Source organism: Pyrgilauda ruficollis, unplaced genomic scaffold (assembly GCF_017590135.1).
Source record: "Pyrgilauda ruficollis isolate IOZ18807 unplaced genomic scaffold, ASM1759013v1 scaffold60, whole genome shotgun sequence".
In the NCBI taxonomy this organism is placed as follows: Eukaryota; Metazoa; Chordata; class Aves; order Passeriformes; family Passeridae; genus Pyrgilauda; species Pyrgilauda ruficollis.
This window is the reverse complement of record NW_024527711.1, coordinates 2,112,647-2,126,902: the sequence shown is the minus strand read 5'-3', so window position 1 is coordinate 2,126,902 and position 14,256 is coordinate 2,112,647. Positions and strand designations below refer to the sequence as shown.

The window sequence follows — 14,256 nt, the reverse complement described above, 5'->3', positions numbered from 1 at the left end:
GCTACAAGTATTATAATCATATGGCCTTCAGCTTTTACCTATCACTTCAGTGTGTCCAGTGTTTTGGGACACAATGAGAATAACAGGTATATAATATCTTTTCAGATACTAAGCATTTTAATATCAAATAATACCTTACTATTACACTGGCCCATACCATGAAATGCAGACACACCAAATTGTATGCATTTAATTTTAATTCATGGCTTAGACAGTTGTATAGAAATTATGGCATTAATCAGCAGTAGCTTTTGTCCAGTAACATAAAATTTCTTTGAACACAGAATTATCCTTGAATAACTGCACAAAAACTGGGGGAAAAAACCCCCAAACTGTGTTATTATCATGTTATTTGAATTACTGAAGTAATGTCACATTCCTAATTTGGGTTGGTAACAAGCAAAGGTTTGAAATCCCACAGTAAATATTTGCTGACAGAAATAGGATCAGTGTTTTCAGCAGTGCTGAGTTCATGCCTACCATGCACAAAGAGACCCTGCAGTCTGTAGGAGTTTAAAGTGCAGTCATTCAGTGACAAATACACAGTGCAGATGAATAGAACTAGTGAGCTGCTGTGCTAAGCATTAGTATTTTCATCAGCCCAGTACAGTGACTGAAGAGTCTTTGCTGCCCAAGTAGGCATGAGAAGGGGTGCCTTCCATCGCTTTTTGTACTACACTGACTACATGTTTCTCCTTCTGAGTTCTTGATTTGTTAACAATCCCATCTTGGCAGTCCTGCCTCAGTTTGACATTTTACTGACGGTGCTTGCCTCTGGCTTATGCATTCTCACAACTCCTTGGTTTTCTCCAGAGTCTGAGCTAGGTTTATGCTGGGTCATAGCAGAGCTTGGCATTGGGTCAATACCACTGAATACCAGAATGGGAAGAGCAAGAGGTTCAGGTGGTTGGAAACTAGCCTGGATATGAGCTTCATCAAGAAATTAAAGATCAGGTTGGGCAACTTTGCAGATGCTCAAATCTTTTTAAACCGGTCTGTATTTCAATCTGAACCTCAACTGAGTGTATATGAACTATGCCAATTATATACCTATGACATAAATGTTACCATATATGTGCTTATACATATACCTATGCAGTACTGCTAAGTAATGTAAGTATCACATGTTTCCTCTCTGTAAAGATCAGTTAATCATCTTGTTTCAAACACAAAAGGTGGATTTGTCAGGTAGGGAAGCTGAAACCCTCAACCTCAATATTCTCTAATTGAGTTGAATACATCAGGTTTCTTACATTTCTACAAAAAAAAAAAAAAATGAACAACTTGATGGTATGTATTCAGGATGTGGTCCAAAGCCTGGAGAAACTAAAAAGAAAGGCCACAGTGAGCTGTGGTTTGGAGGCTGAGAATCTATTTCCTTCATCCTTGACTGAGCAGTAGCCAGAGTTATGTAGTGTTGTATGATTTGAATTCAATGGGAAAATGGGCTTTCAGACATTTAACTTAATGTATAAGCATGGGTATTTCAATATTAATGAATTTCAGGTCTTTAAATTTATTTTCTCTTTTTTTCCCCTTTCAGGCAAGCCCTGCCCCTATAATTGTCAACACAGACACTTTGGACACAATTCCTTATGTAAGTATTAAGAAGTTTTTTTATAAATATGTAGAATTGTTTATTTTCGCACAGAAATTCTGTTTGGTGTTGCATAGAAGTTATCTTAGAAACAAATCTTCCAATTAATAATTCTTTTATAGTTACACAGTAAATTAGTTTCTAAGAAAATAAATGGAGAATGGCCATTGCACTCAGGTGAATCATAACATATTATATACACATAATTTGTAGTTTGTTTACTAAAACTAGCCTTTCTTTGAAAAAAAGGAAAATTATTTCATTAAGGCTGTCATCCTTACCAGTGACATGAGTATTTTATTTTAGAGCCACGCACACTCTGCTAGAGTAATAGAACGATATCTGGATGCACAGTGTATCTTAAAATGGTGCAATATCCCTTCCTTCATTGGTCTTTCTGTCCTTTTTTTGTAAATGGAAATTGCTTATTGATAAATAACAGCTCTAACTAATTGACTTAATATTTTCCTATTAATGTCTCTTCTTTTTTATGACTTCTAGGAAACAGATTATCCTAAAATAAATACATGTTTTAATTAGATTTTTTTAAATCCAGATTTTCTACAAACATTTGATATTATTGTTGTTTAGACTGTAAAATCAACTATAGTTGAAGATAAAGGGCATAGAAAAACACAAAGCAAACACCTCACAGAGAGAGTAACAGGCTTAAATGATTGGAGGAAAGAAAAACAAGTAGTACAAAGCTAGCCAGCCAGTACCTAATCTTTCCTCTTGCATCATTTTAGTTCTCTCTTTGTAGCTCCTAATTAATGTGTCTCATCTGTCGTGTTTTGTCCACATCTGTTTCTTATGATACCAATGCATAAGCCTAATTATTTATCTACCTACACCAATCATGTAGCAGGGTTCTGTCTTTCAGAAGGCTGTTGATGAGGAAGTTTAATAGGGGTTGTCCTGTCCAGTTTGTTATTGACAATTCATAAAACTTAGAAATTATGGTGCATAGCACAGGTAAAGATCACAGCCAAGAGCAATTTAGAAGAATGACAGTGCTCTAAAGCAGAAGAGAATTAAGTCCCTTGATGGGAATATGAACTATTGGGAAGGGTGAAAAAGTTAAATAGAATTTCTCTGTTCATTTGCATGCAGCTTTTTTAAAAGGCTTCATATAATTTCTGTCTCAGTTTTCCATCCTAACATCAAAACCATCTGCTATGGTCTCACTTTCAATAGGTCTGTCTGGCTTTTCTCCCATATTTTGATGAGACATTTTATACTTAGTGTTCTCTAGCCTTCCAGAAGGGACTCTGTGAGCCCCGGTTCTCATTTTCAGCACTGGACCTGTGCCCAGGATCCTCTGCAGCTACAGTGTTAGAATTCCTAAATACAGATGCAATTACACTGGTGACAAGATGCTCAATCAATATGATTTATTCCCTTAACACATCCTATCAGTACTTACACACTTTTATGCCACTTTTGTACTAGAGTTCCTTTCTCTTAAATAATAAAGAACAAATGGCCAAACACAGTCAAGAAAAATGTTAACAGTAGGCTGAGAAGAGCCTGTGGGCTGTTTCAGTCTCTAACACGATGTGAACTGGATAAATAAACAGAAGGTGCTTGCTGTAGAAATGGACAACTCTGCATTAGTCACCTTGCTCTTCCTGGCCTGAGAAGAGTTATTTCTCCTATATATGGGACACAGCAGCACCACCACAGGGGGACATATTTAACGCTAGTCACTAAGAAGCACTTGACCTTGACCTGAGCCCAGGTCACCTGGTCTGCTGAGCCCAGGCCACTGCAGTGCCTCACAGAACCTGGGGTCTCTGCTTTACCAATAGGCATTTCCTTCTGCTCATGATTTGTATGCTTGAACTTTCTCTAAAATGAGACACAAAAACAAGCCATGAACAAATGACCTCTTCCTCCAAACTAATATTCGAGGGAATGGGTTGGGAGACCTATGTTTTCTTTCTTGCTCTCAGGAGTAATGCAGTTTAATTTGGTTTGTTTTCATTTTATTTCCTCTGCAAGGGTGATGCTGTAGTCACTGGGCTAGATCCACATTTGCTTCCGTGTGCATCCCCTCCTGGTCCAGGGATCCTTCCCAATACTTATTTAGGGACAGCATGTAGTGGATTGGCTCTGGCCAATAGCCAAACAATCTTCTCACTCCTCTCTGCTGTGGGTAAGGAAGAAAACAGGAGATATAAAAGCAGAAGATAATGAGTTAAATAGGAAAAGCAAGGTAAAGCAAAATATGAAATTCATTCACTGCTTCCCATCAGCAGGCAGATGTTTAGCAAGGAAGGCAAGGCTTCATCAGGTGTAGCAGTTATTTGGGAAGACAAATATCGTAACCATGAATGTTCTCACTTGCTCCTCCTTTCTCTGAGCTTTTACTGCAGAACACCATGTGATATGGAATATTCATTTGGTCATGTGGGGTCATCTCTCCTGGCTAGATCCCCTCCAAACCCTGTACCCGCCACCAGCCAATGTGCTACTGAGACAGGAAGGGTAAAATTGAAAGGAGAAAAAAGCCTTGATGCTGTGCAAGCTCTCTTCACCAATAACCAAAATGCTGGTGTGTTATCAACATTGTTTCAGCCACACAGTGAATTATTGCTCCACGTAGACTACTATGGAGAATAAACCGCATCCCAGCAAAACCCCATACAAACCGCATCCCAGCAAAACCAGCCTATAGAATTGTGTGCATCCTGTAATACAGCCTATAACATAATGGGGTGTTAGGGGAGTTTGGTCTCTCTTTGAAATATTTGGAAATACAGAGACAAATCTTCCAAACTAGATGAGTTAAGTGTATGATAGTGCAGCCATCATCATATGATTTATTTTACAGGAAATATAACTTAGCAGATGTGCCCTAAAATATTTTTCCTGGATGAGGTCAGTTCAGAGAGATAACAGAAAGCTAGATTTAATTACGATTTTGAAACTTGAGCATGTGTCAAACAGCTGCATTTTCAGCATTGTTAGAACTTCCAGACATGCATGGGGGAAGACTCTAAGTGCCTAGGAACATCTTTAGTGAATGTTTAAGTATCCTTAAAGTTAACTAGCTAGGTATTTGCACTTCTGAAAGGTGCTACTGATTTTTAGTTGCCATAAAATAAACTTCTAACACTCTGAGAAAAAATTACTTTATGGATCAGAGAATCCAAGTTAAATTATTGTATTTTCTGTCCAAAGCTAAAAGGAGCCTTGATGTAAGATGCTGATCCTCTCTCAGAACTGTGGAGTGTTTAAATGCCCAGAAGTGCTGTTCCTTGGGGCTATAGTGATCTTAGATTCCTGCTATTCACCCCTGATTTTCAGCTCTCATTGCCAAAGTACACTTGGAGTCCAGGAAGACTGGATGGGGAGAACAAGAATTTTTCAGATCCTACTAATTGGGTCATGGTTCTAATGTTTACTTTTTTTTTTTTATACTCTGCTTTTCTCTAGTCTTATGTAGTTGTCGTTGAATTCTTTTGATTGAGTTTGCCTTCCACAAATGTGAGCACCGTTTCTAAGTCAACTTGTTGAATAGAATTAAAAGGCAGGGGAATACATAAGCAAATGCTATGTCTCAAGAAAATTTTTGACATATTAGTTTTGATTTCTGATTGTTGGGATTTTCTAAGATACTTTTCATGATAACTAGTTAATGCTGTCCACTCATGTGTTTGTACAAAAAAAGAAAGTGCTGCTTAAAAAATAAAATAAATTTTTGTTTTATTAATTTTTTTCTTAAATAGCAGTAATTTTCATTGCATTTACCATAACAAAATAATAAATAAATTTTATACCATATAGAAATTATTTCCAAAATTAGGCACTGGAATAAGCATGGATTTTCAAATTTTGGTGACTCAAAATGGGGTTTTTTTTCTGTAATTACTAGCCACAACTGATAACCTGATAGATCCCTAAATAAGGTCAGGCTATTTTTAGTGTTCTTACATGCCAGATGAAGATTTCTTATGATTTCATTAGGCTGTTGGCACAACCTGTCATTGTTTCGTTTTGCAGGATGTACCCTCAATGCATTTCCAATTCATTAACAACTCTGCTCATCCTCTCTGCCATCTTCTTCCAAAAATTCCTGAGTGTTTTTGGGAGATACCTCTCACAGTGATGGTCAGCATTCACAAGCACGTTCACATGTCAGCTTTGCAGTGGTCCCTCTGAGAGAAATTTCCTTTGTACAGTTGGTATACAACTGGTAAACTAAGTGATTTGTCTCATTAACCCTCTAATGATTTAAAATCACAGTATTAAACATTTTGCAACTGTTGACATTCTTCAAACCTTTCAACTCAATAGTTTGGGACAAAAAATCATTCTTGATGGGACTGGTTTCCATCAGTATGCTTTTTTTAGATGAGATAAAAGAAAAGGCCTTATTCTATTATTCTAACTTGGGCCTGCAGAAAATAACAGAAGAAACAGTTAATTAAGTTTGTTTCTAGGTTCAATGGTTTGAAAGCTTTGGCTCTTCAAGCTTTGGATGTGAGAATAAATTTGATAGGAAGCTTCGATGGAACAAAACAAATTATTCTGTGACATTTTAAACACAATTAAACATTTGTGGGAGTTTGTTTGTTCTCTATTCTTTTGCTGTAAATTTTGGGTCTCTTTGTATAATGAGAAGTATTAATTTAATAACATATGAATCATCTCATTTTCTCTGTTGCACAGAATAGGTCTTATTTATTTTTTTCATTTCCAAAAAGCTGCATAGTTGAGTTAAAAGTAGCTATAAGGCTGTTTTTGCTGCATCACTTACAGAAATTGAAGGGAGCCTTTCTATTCATGTTAGGATAGAATTTTATTTTCTTTTCATCTTAACAAAAAAAAATTAGGGAAGTTCACTCAAGTAGTGTGGTTGTTCCCTTCCTCCCCCATCTTGTCACAGCAATAAGATCTAAGGAATACGTACTTTATTCTCCTTTCATCCACAATGAATTCTTGATATTTCTTCAGTTTCACACTGTTCTTTCAAATTATTATTTTTATATTATTTCTGTTTTGAGGTACTGTTATTTTATTATTGGTTTGATTTGCTAACTATACTACCTATGCTGAGTTCTGTGAAGATGTAAGACATGTCTTGAAGAAGTATTTTTCTAACTATGTTGGTTATGTTTTCATGAGCTGTAATCAAATCTTTGTGTTGTTTTACCCTTGCCTGAGTCTGGCCACAGAGAGGGCTGTGCAGCTGTTTTGGCTCTTCCCAGCTTAGGGACACTGTGAGCTCAGCCCCTCCTGGAGCAGGGCAGTGTGAGTGCCAGGATGATGCCAAAATGGGGAATTCTGAAAAACTTTCAGCTTTCTTCTCTGCCATTCAGCTAGTGCACCTAGATTTAGCACATAAGGAGGCACATAATGGCTTAAACAAAGGCTGAAGAGTAATCTTCCGGTTCTCATGTTGTGGGTGGAATCACACACTTCACTCTCAACTGAGAAGAAACTATATTGTATTGATATAAGAGAAGTTCAGTGGTGAATGTAGCAGTGGTTTAACAAGAATGAATGGCCAGGTATAGTTGAGCATTTACAGTCAGAATTTTAGGGGGATCTTCCTATTGAGCCATGAGGTACAGGAAGGACCCCATTCTGTTCCAAACTTCCTTTAGAAGGGAGTCTAGGCGCAGCTGGATCCAGGCTGTCTCAGCCATGGCCAATGGTTGATGATGTCTAAAGGATTATGTATTAGTAATCACAGAATCAATTAGGTTGGAAAAGGCCTCTGAGATCATCAAGTCCAACCTTTGACCAAACCACAATGTCAACTAGACCATGGAACTAAGTGCCACATCCAGTCTTTTCCTAAACACCTCCAGGGGCAGTGACTCAACTGAGCAGCCTGAGCAGCCCATTCCAATGTTTAATCATCCTTCCTGAAAGGTTGCCAAGTTTCACTGTGCTTATTCCCAATTCACTTACCAGCCATCTGATGTAAAAAAGCATCTCATAACCTTGAGAGGCATTCCTACTCAAGGGGAAATCCTGGTCTGCAGCCCACTGCCATGCAGGAGAGCTCAGCAGGCCCTGTGTTGTCTGCTCTTCATGGGTAAGATGATAAAGTCATAGTCATATTTGCATACTGACTACAGATGCTAGTTTCTTCCAGATTTGCCTTGAGTTGGACATTGACCAGCATTCTGGTTAGCTGGGTGTATTGCCCAAATGTTGTTCTTGCCTATCATGTTGTTATCTATCTCCCCGAAGTCCAGCTGGGGCCAGATTGAACCTTCAGGACCAGATAGCTCCATGACTGACCACCACTTAGGGTTATTACTTGAGCAGGAGTTATAATGGAATATAAAAGTCAGGCTGGGGATGGGAGCACATTGCCATGCCTGACTGTAAAAAGAATGAGGAAACTTTATGAATTTCTGAGCACAGTGAGTGCTCTAAAGGCTTTTATTGGATAATAAGAATGTAGGTTCATTATAGACCTAGAAAAGTAAATTGGAGGGGGTAGGTGACCTTATATGTTTTTACAATAAAGCAAGTGTTTGCATAATGAATGTTAAATGTCATATATGACTGAGCTGGTTTTGGCTGGGGTAGAGTTAAATTTCTTCACAGTGGCTGGTATGAGGCTGTTTTGGATTTGTGCTGAACACATGGTTGGTAACGTAGGGGTAATTTTGTTATTGCTGAGCAGGGCTTACACAGAGCCAAGGCTTTTTGTGCTGCCACACTGGTGAGAGAGTGGGGGGTGGATGGGAGGCTGGGAGGAGGCACAGCCAGGACAGGTGACCCCAACTGACCAAAGGAATATTCCAGGCAGTGTGACATCCTGCTCAGTGTATAAAGTGGGGGGAAGAAGGAGGAACAGAGGGACATTCAGATAATGGTATGTGTCTTCCCAAGTCAAGGTCTCCTAGAGATGGCTGAGCACCTGCCTGCCCATGGGAAGCAGTGAATTATCTCCTTGTTTTGCATTGCTTGTGTGTGTGGCTTTTGCTTTCCCTATCAAACTGTCTTTGTCTCAGCCCACAAGTTTTTTTATCTTTGACTCTCAAAGCAAAAGTACAGAATGGGCCTTATGATTTTCTTTGCCTCTATTTCATACCCATTCTTTTCTACCTGAAAATAAATTGATTTCAAACCTGTTGTTTTAAAATACTGTTTTAAAAAGAAACGTCTTTTAAAGAAGGGCCAGAGCGATTCTGAAGCAAAAATATTTTTTTTTTCATGAGTTTTGCTTTAAAATTATGAATGCATTTTTAATATTTAAGCCCTCTTAAAGACATAATTTTTAATTAAAGGAAAAAGTTTTACTTGAAAATAACTTTATGATTTTAGGGGACTTTTTATGTTCTGTAGGAATGAACACTACATTGCCTATTTGAGTGCTAAGTATCATAATATATAAAAAATCAAAAAGCTTTCATTGTGTCTGGATGTAGGTAGAATTACCAACATCCTGTCAATCCAACAAGTAAATGCATCCCTTGGTCACATATCTAATTATTCTACTTCTATTCTCCAAAATTATAATACTGTCCATTTTCAATCGCCTATGAATAATGCTGGACTTTAGATTCAATCAAGGAGTTCTTTCTATGGATGTTTGAAATGTTGCAATTAGCAGACTGGGAGAGAGGAGGTTACTGAACTGTAGAGATCCCATCCTGCACTCATTTGTATCCCTTAGCTTCAGGTGGACACAGCATAGAGAGTGTGTAATGCTTCATGCTTTTTGGATTTGGAGTGCAAGCACTTCAGCATTTCAGTCCAGATCATGGGTGGGCATTTATCAGCCTTAGTTCAACCACTCTCAAGTTTGTAAAGCAGACTTTTTGACAAAAAACCTACATTTGCCAACAGGTTTTTGAATCCCCACTGTCGGGGTCCCTTAGGCGACAATGTAATAAACCCCTTGAAGAGGTACAGTGCTTTGCTTTTGCCAAGTCTGTTCTTGCTGGGCCACTCTTATCCTTGAATTACATGGACCGACCTCACTAAATCAAAAGTCATTTGAATTTGTTTTTTTCATTCTCTGCCAAGCCTTGAATTAGTTTTATCTTTTGTGCAAGTCTTTATATGTTAGGCTACCATAGCTAACCTTACTGGATATTGTAGCAGTAGGCTTAAGTCAGTTGGGTTGGTAGGTTTGCAAGGATCCAGTAGCTAACATAACCAAATATGCTTTTATAGTACAATTCATGGTCTTAAATCAAGCCCATTGTCTTTTTCATAAAATACTTAATTAGAATATATGTATGTATGTATGTATAAAATTAAGACCCATAGCAGGGACATGGAACTGGACAATCTTTAAAATTGATTCCAATCCAAACCATACTGTGATTCTAAGAAGCTGATAAAGCTCTTCAAAAGTACACGAGGCAATATTTCCATAGCAGTAGCTTTATTTTGAGTTACTTTGTCATGAAGTTGAAGTTCTGAAGTGATTTTTGAAACAGCATAAAGAGTGCAAGTGAATAACTACTTACCTACTTTTTTTTTTTTTTTTTTTTTTTTTTTTGTGATTCAAGACAATGGGACTTGTATTGGTCAGTATTCACTGTATTAGAAAGGTCTAGAATATAACTAAAAGTGGTTGTGAAAAAAATGAAAGAAGAGCTAGTACAGATGTCATCATCTTATTGGTTTTAATTATACCAAAGGAAGAAAGATTTCCTTTTTCATAAGACTTCATTTTGGAGGATTTCAGATTAATTGCTGTCAGAGACAGATGTGTTCCTTTGACCTTGGATACTCTAAGAAGTAAAGAGAAAGTGACTGCTCAGTATTGAAGAGATAGCTTGTTTTGATGGAAGCTGGAAAAGAAAAATCTTGCTTTCATATCTTTTTGGACACATGATGGTTTGATTACAATGGGTTTTTCACTTACTTAAAGTATGTCTGAAATTTGTTTTACAAGAACTCTTCTTTGTAATTTCAAGAATATGTACTTTTTATGTGTAGGATTGTTGAATATTTTGCTTTGCAAACTGCCTGTTAAAGTTCAGCCAAGGCAAGGTTCTTATCCTGGCAGCACATAATGCAACATTCAGTAATAAGAATGGATGGAAAGTATACCCTTATCTTGTGCTCTTAACATTATTCACAGTGTTTTTCATACTAGCATTTTTTCCTGTTATTTATGGTAACTTTCTAAAACTTTAGAATAGCTAGAGTGTGTTCTTACTCATTCCCTACAACTATATAAAAAGATACCAATGGAACACCGTTCTCTTTTAGAAAAATTGCAAAATTAGCCATTTAAATGCTCTTATTTTCCTCCATTGTTAGCCAAGGATTTGCTGATCCATGCTGTAAAACTAACACAACTTCAGCACAGTTTCAGCAGATCTTTGGAAGTCCCTACTGTTGCAAGTTGTGACATTTTGGGAATATGAGTTATTTCCAATCTACATTTTATGCAATAAAACCTCATGCTACTTTTAATGCAGGGATCTGGTGAATCAGACTTGATAGTAAATTACATTTTTAATCAGTGTTTAGATGACCTAGCATAGAGGAGGAAACCCAGCTATGCCACAGATAATAATCTGTTTTCCTGATCTTAGCTATTGCAGCCCTCATAATTTTCTGTAGAAGATTGGCTTAGTTTCAAAGTAATAGAAAATAAAGATTCCTACATGAGATAAATTTCCACTTGTTGAGGTTATTAGTAAAGAGAAATAATAACTGAAGAGCATTTCTTTTGTATCTTACATTAACCTATTCAATCAGTTGTCGAGTAATTTGTGCCTGCAAATTTTTCTGCATAAAGATGGCAAGAGTTTAAAATTCTGGAATCTTTTTAGTCATAAATTATTTGTGCTGACTATGTTATGTTTTATGTTTGCTAAGCTGAAACATTTTACTGAATATTGGCAATATTGCCAATTGAATATTGGCAAACATTTTACTGAATGTTGTTCTTTGCTCAGCTTAAGTAGCATTAGTGTGGTCATAACAAAAGTAATCTTGTCTGGGGTCCAAATTCAGGACTTAGGCTTTGCAAAGGTGATGGAAAGGTGAGCATAGCACACTGTGAGTTTATCTTGATACTGTTGAGCTATACTTATTTTTCAAATAATGTGCACAGTCCCAGGTTGATTAATTATTTAGATGTCACCGTAGTCTTTCTCTTTAGTAGAAGCAGATATGTGGTATCTTGGTAGTGCTCTTTGTTATTCTAAAAGTACTAAAAGTCCTCAACTGTCCATATGACCCCTTGGTCTTTCCCTAGAGGAGAAGTATAATTTGCAGCTGGTGCTTTCAATACCGTTTAATTTCTTTTTAGAAGCATTGTGTACTAGTTTAGAGTTGGTTTGCAAACTTAGTCAGAGAAGTGTTCTTTCATTCCCCAAGAATTTGAATTTCATGCAGAAGGACACAAATATATTCTAGTTTGTGAAACTTTTTTCTGTATGTCTTGAAATTGTTGAAAGATATTCATCTTTCTTTCAAAATAAGGACCAATCTCCAGGAGCCATCCTCATGTCTTAGGGAGACTGATCTTATCAATAATGCAGGTTGATCAGAACTGGGCATCCCTGTTTCAATCATGTCTCAATGAAATTTGTCTCTACATGCACATCTACTGAAAGAAAATAAATTAAAATTTACTTTCTCTGCAGTTCTTTAATTCCACATATTTTTGATTTTTGGCTGTAGCTAAAATCAAATTTTTTTGTATTCTGTAGAAATTCCCCAGCTTTACTAAAGTTAAAGCTTTATTATTGCCTAATGTCCACAGTTAGTTACACTTTGAGCACAGTTTCTTATTTCCAGATATTTTTCTAGCCATTTTTCTTTCCCTGCTGTTTCTTGGTGAAGAATGATTCAAGAAGATTGTAAGAATAGCTTTTCCTGTCACATTCATCTTTATTCTTGGGTGAAAATAGGAGATACGTAGCAACGAACATGAGTCTGCAAAGAATTTTTTTCTTGGTTTAGCATTGCATTGAGTCGTAGTCCATATAACAAAGAAATTCTATGTTTGCAAGAAATTATTGCAAGATGTGAGGGGGTTGCTAAATTTGCTAGTCTGATGGAAGCAAGGCTGTTGGGACTCCATGCCACAGTCCTCAGCTGGCAGCAAGGTTGGCACTGTACTCCCAGCAAGCACATGGACAAACAAAAGGCATTTGGGTAGACACAGTTCTGAGCAGAGCAACACAGCAGTCAATGCCCACACGAACACAAGTGGCCTCCTTGTGTCCCCATGTGTATGTATGCATGTATTCATGTGTGTGTGGTGTGCAACTGCCAGGAGCTGGATTTGGACACTTGGTCACCTCAGGAGTGCTGGCTCCACATCCTTGCTGTTCCAGATGCTGGCACTTGATGCTGCAACCCCTGTCCAGCTGCTGGTACAGACTCCTTTGCACAAATCAACACACACACCCCCCCTGTGGGACTCTGATTCTTCCTATAATGGAGCTTACACCCTGTAGGACTGATTCTTCCTGTAATGGAGCTGAGACACATGGTCCATGCATTAACTGGCCCTGGATCCTTGCCTTTACTCCTGCGCAGTAAAACACACACAAACACACACTCTGAAATGGGTCTCAGTCAATCCCTGGGTCCTAAAGTTTCTTGGGCAGTTGCCTTTGATCCCTTGCCCCTTTAGTAGCCAACTTCTTCCCTTTTCTTATTTCCAGTTGCACACACACACCCTAGCTTTCTGACTGCTTCACCTCCTCTCCAGCTAGCCCAGCTTGGTGTTTGCTGGCAATCACCCACTGCTTGTGGGCGCCTTCAATGCACTTCAGCTGCTGGTACCACAGACCACTACACACACACAGAGAACACAGAACCCCTTACCCAAGAAAGTAGGTAAAAACGGAGCTTAATAGAAGATGTTCAGCAGGCACAGGACTCTGACAGGAAAATGAACTGACCAGCCTTGTCTACATGTGACTGGCCCCCTTTATCCACTTATCCCTCTGTTTCCTTGTACTTCCTCTCTACTTCTAAACCTCGTCTATCCTTCCCTTTTCCACACCTTATATTCCTCACCTAAACATTTGCTAAGTCTTGTGTTGCAATGCCAAGATGCTTGTTCCCTGCATCCTGCCAGTGTCCCAGCCCCACAGACAGTGATGCCCTCCTCAGGCTGCAGGGTGCTCCCTGGCTGCCCCACAGTGCTGGGTGTCACCCTGCGCCAGGGACTGAGGCTTCCCTGGGAGAGGAAGGGTCCCTGCCAGGGTATCTCCACCTGCCCTTGTGCCTCTCTGCTTGTGGATGTGTGTGTCCGCACCTTTGATGGGCTGATGGCTCCTGTGATGAACCCGGGATGAAGCAGAAATAAATTTAATCCTGAAAAATAACTTTTTTGTGGAGCAGGCATGCTGGAGCATGTACAGTGTAGTAATGGCAAGTAAAATGTCTGGTTAGTGGCCTTGTGCAGATTGGACCATTTGATGTCCAGGAGATTTGTACACAAATTTAGCTGTGATGGTCAATGACCACTAACTTCATTGCATATTGTTAAAATAAGAACTGGAATACTTTCCACATTTCTGCTGCCAAATACTTTAGCTTTGATGTGGAAATTACAGGTTTCATTATGTCAGGAAACCTATGGAGAATGTAATAAAGATACTTCATATAACTGGTAAAATATGCTCTACTTCTGGAAAAAGATGATGAAATACTTGACATTTTAAAGTAGTATTGCGTGACATTAAAGATTTTCAGAG

General features: G+C 38.2%; 1 protein-coding gene across 5 annotated transcripts in view; it reads left to right on the top strand.

The window, feature by feature from the left end:
• Nucleotides 1–14,256, top strand: part of DLG2 (discs large MAGUK scaffold protein 2) — a 973,962-nt gene that overhangs the window by 589,725 nt on the left and 369,981 nt on the right. For all 5 annotated transcript variants that reach the window (XM_041483662.1, XM_041483665.1, XM_041483666.1 and 2 more), the window contains one exon: nucleotides 1,544–1,597. In XM_041483662.1, the coding sequence (XP_041339596.1) occupies nucleotides 1,544–1,597 (54 nt within the window). The remainder of the gene's footprint in view (nucleotides 1–1,543; nucleotides 1,598–14,256) is intronic.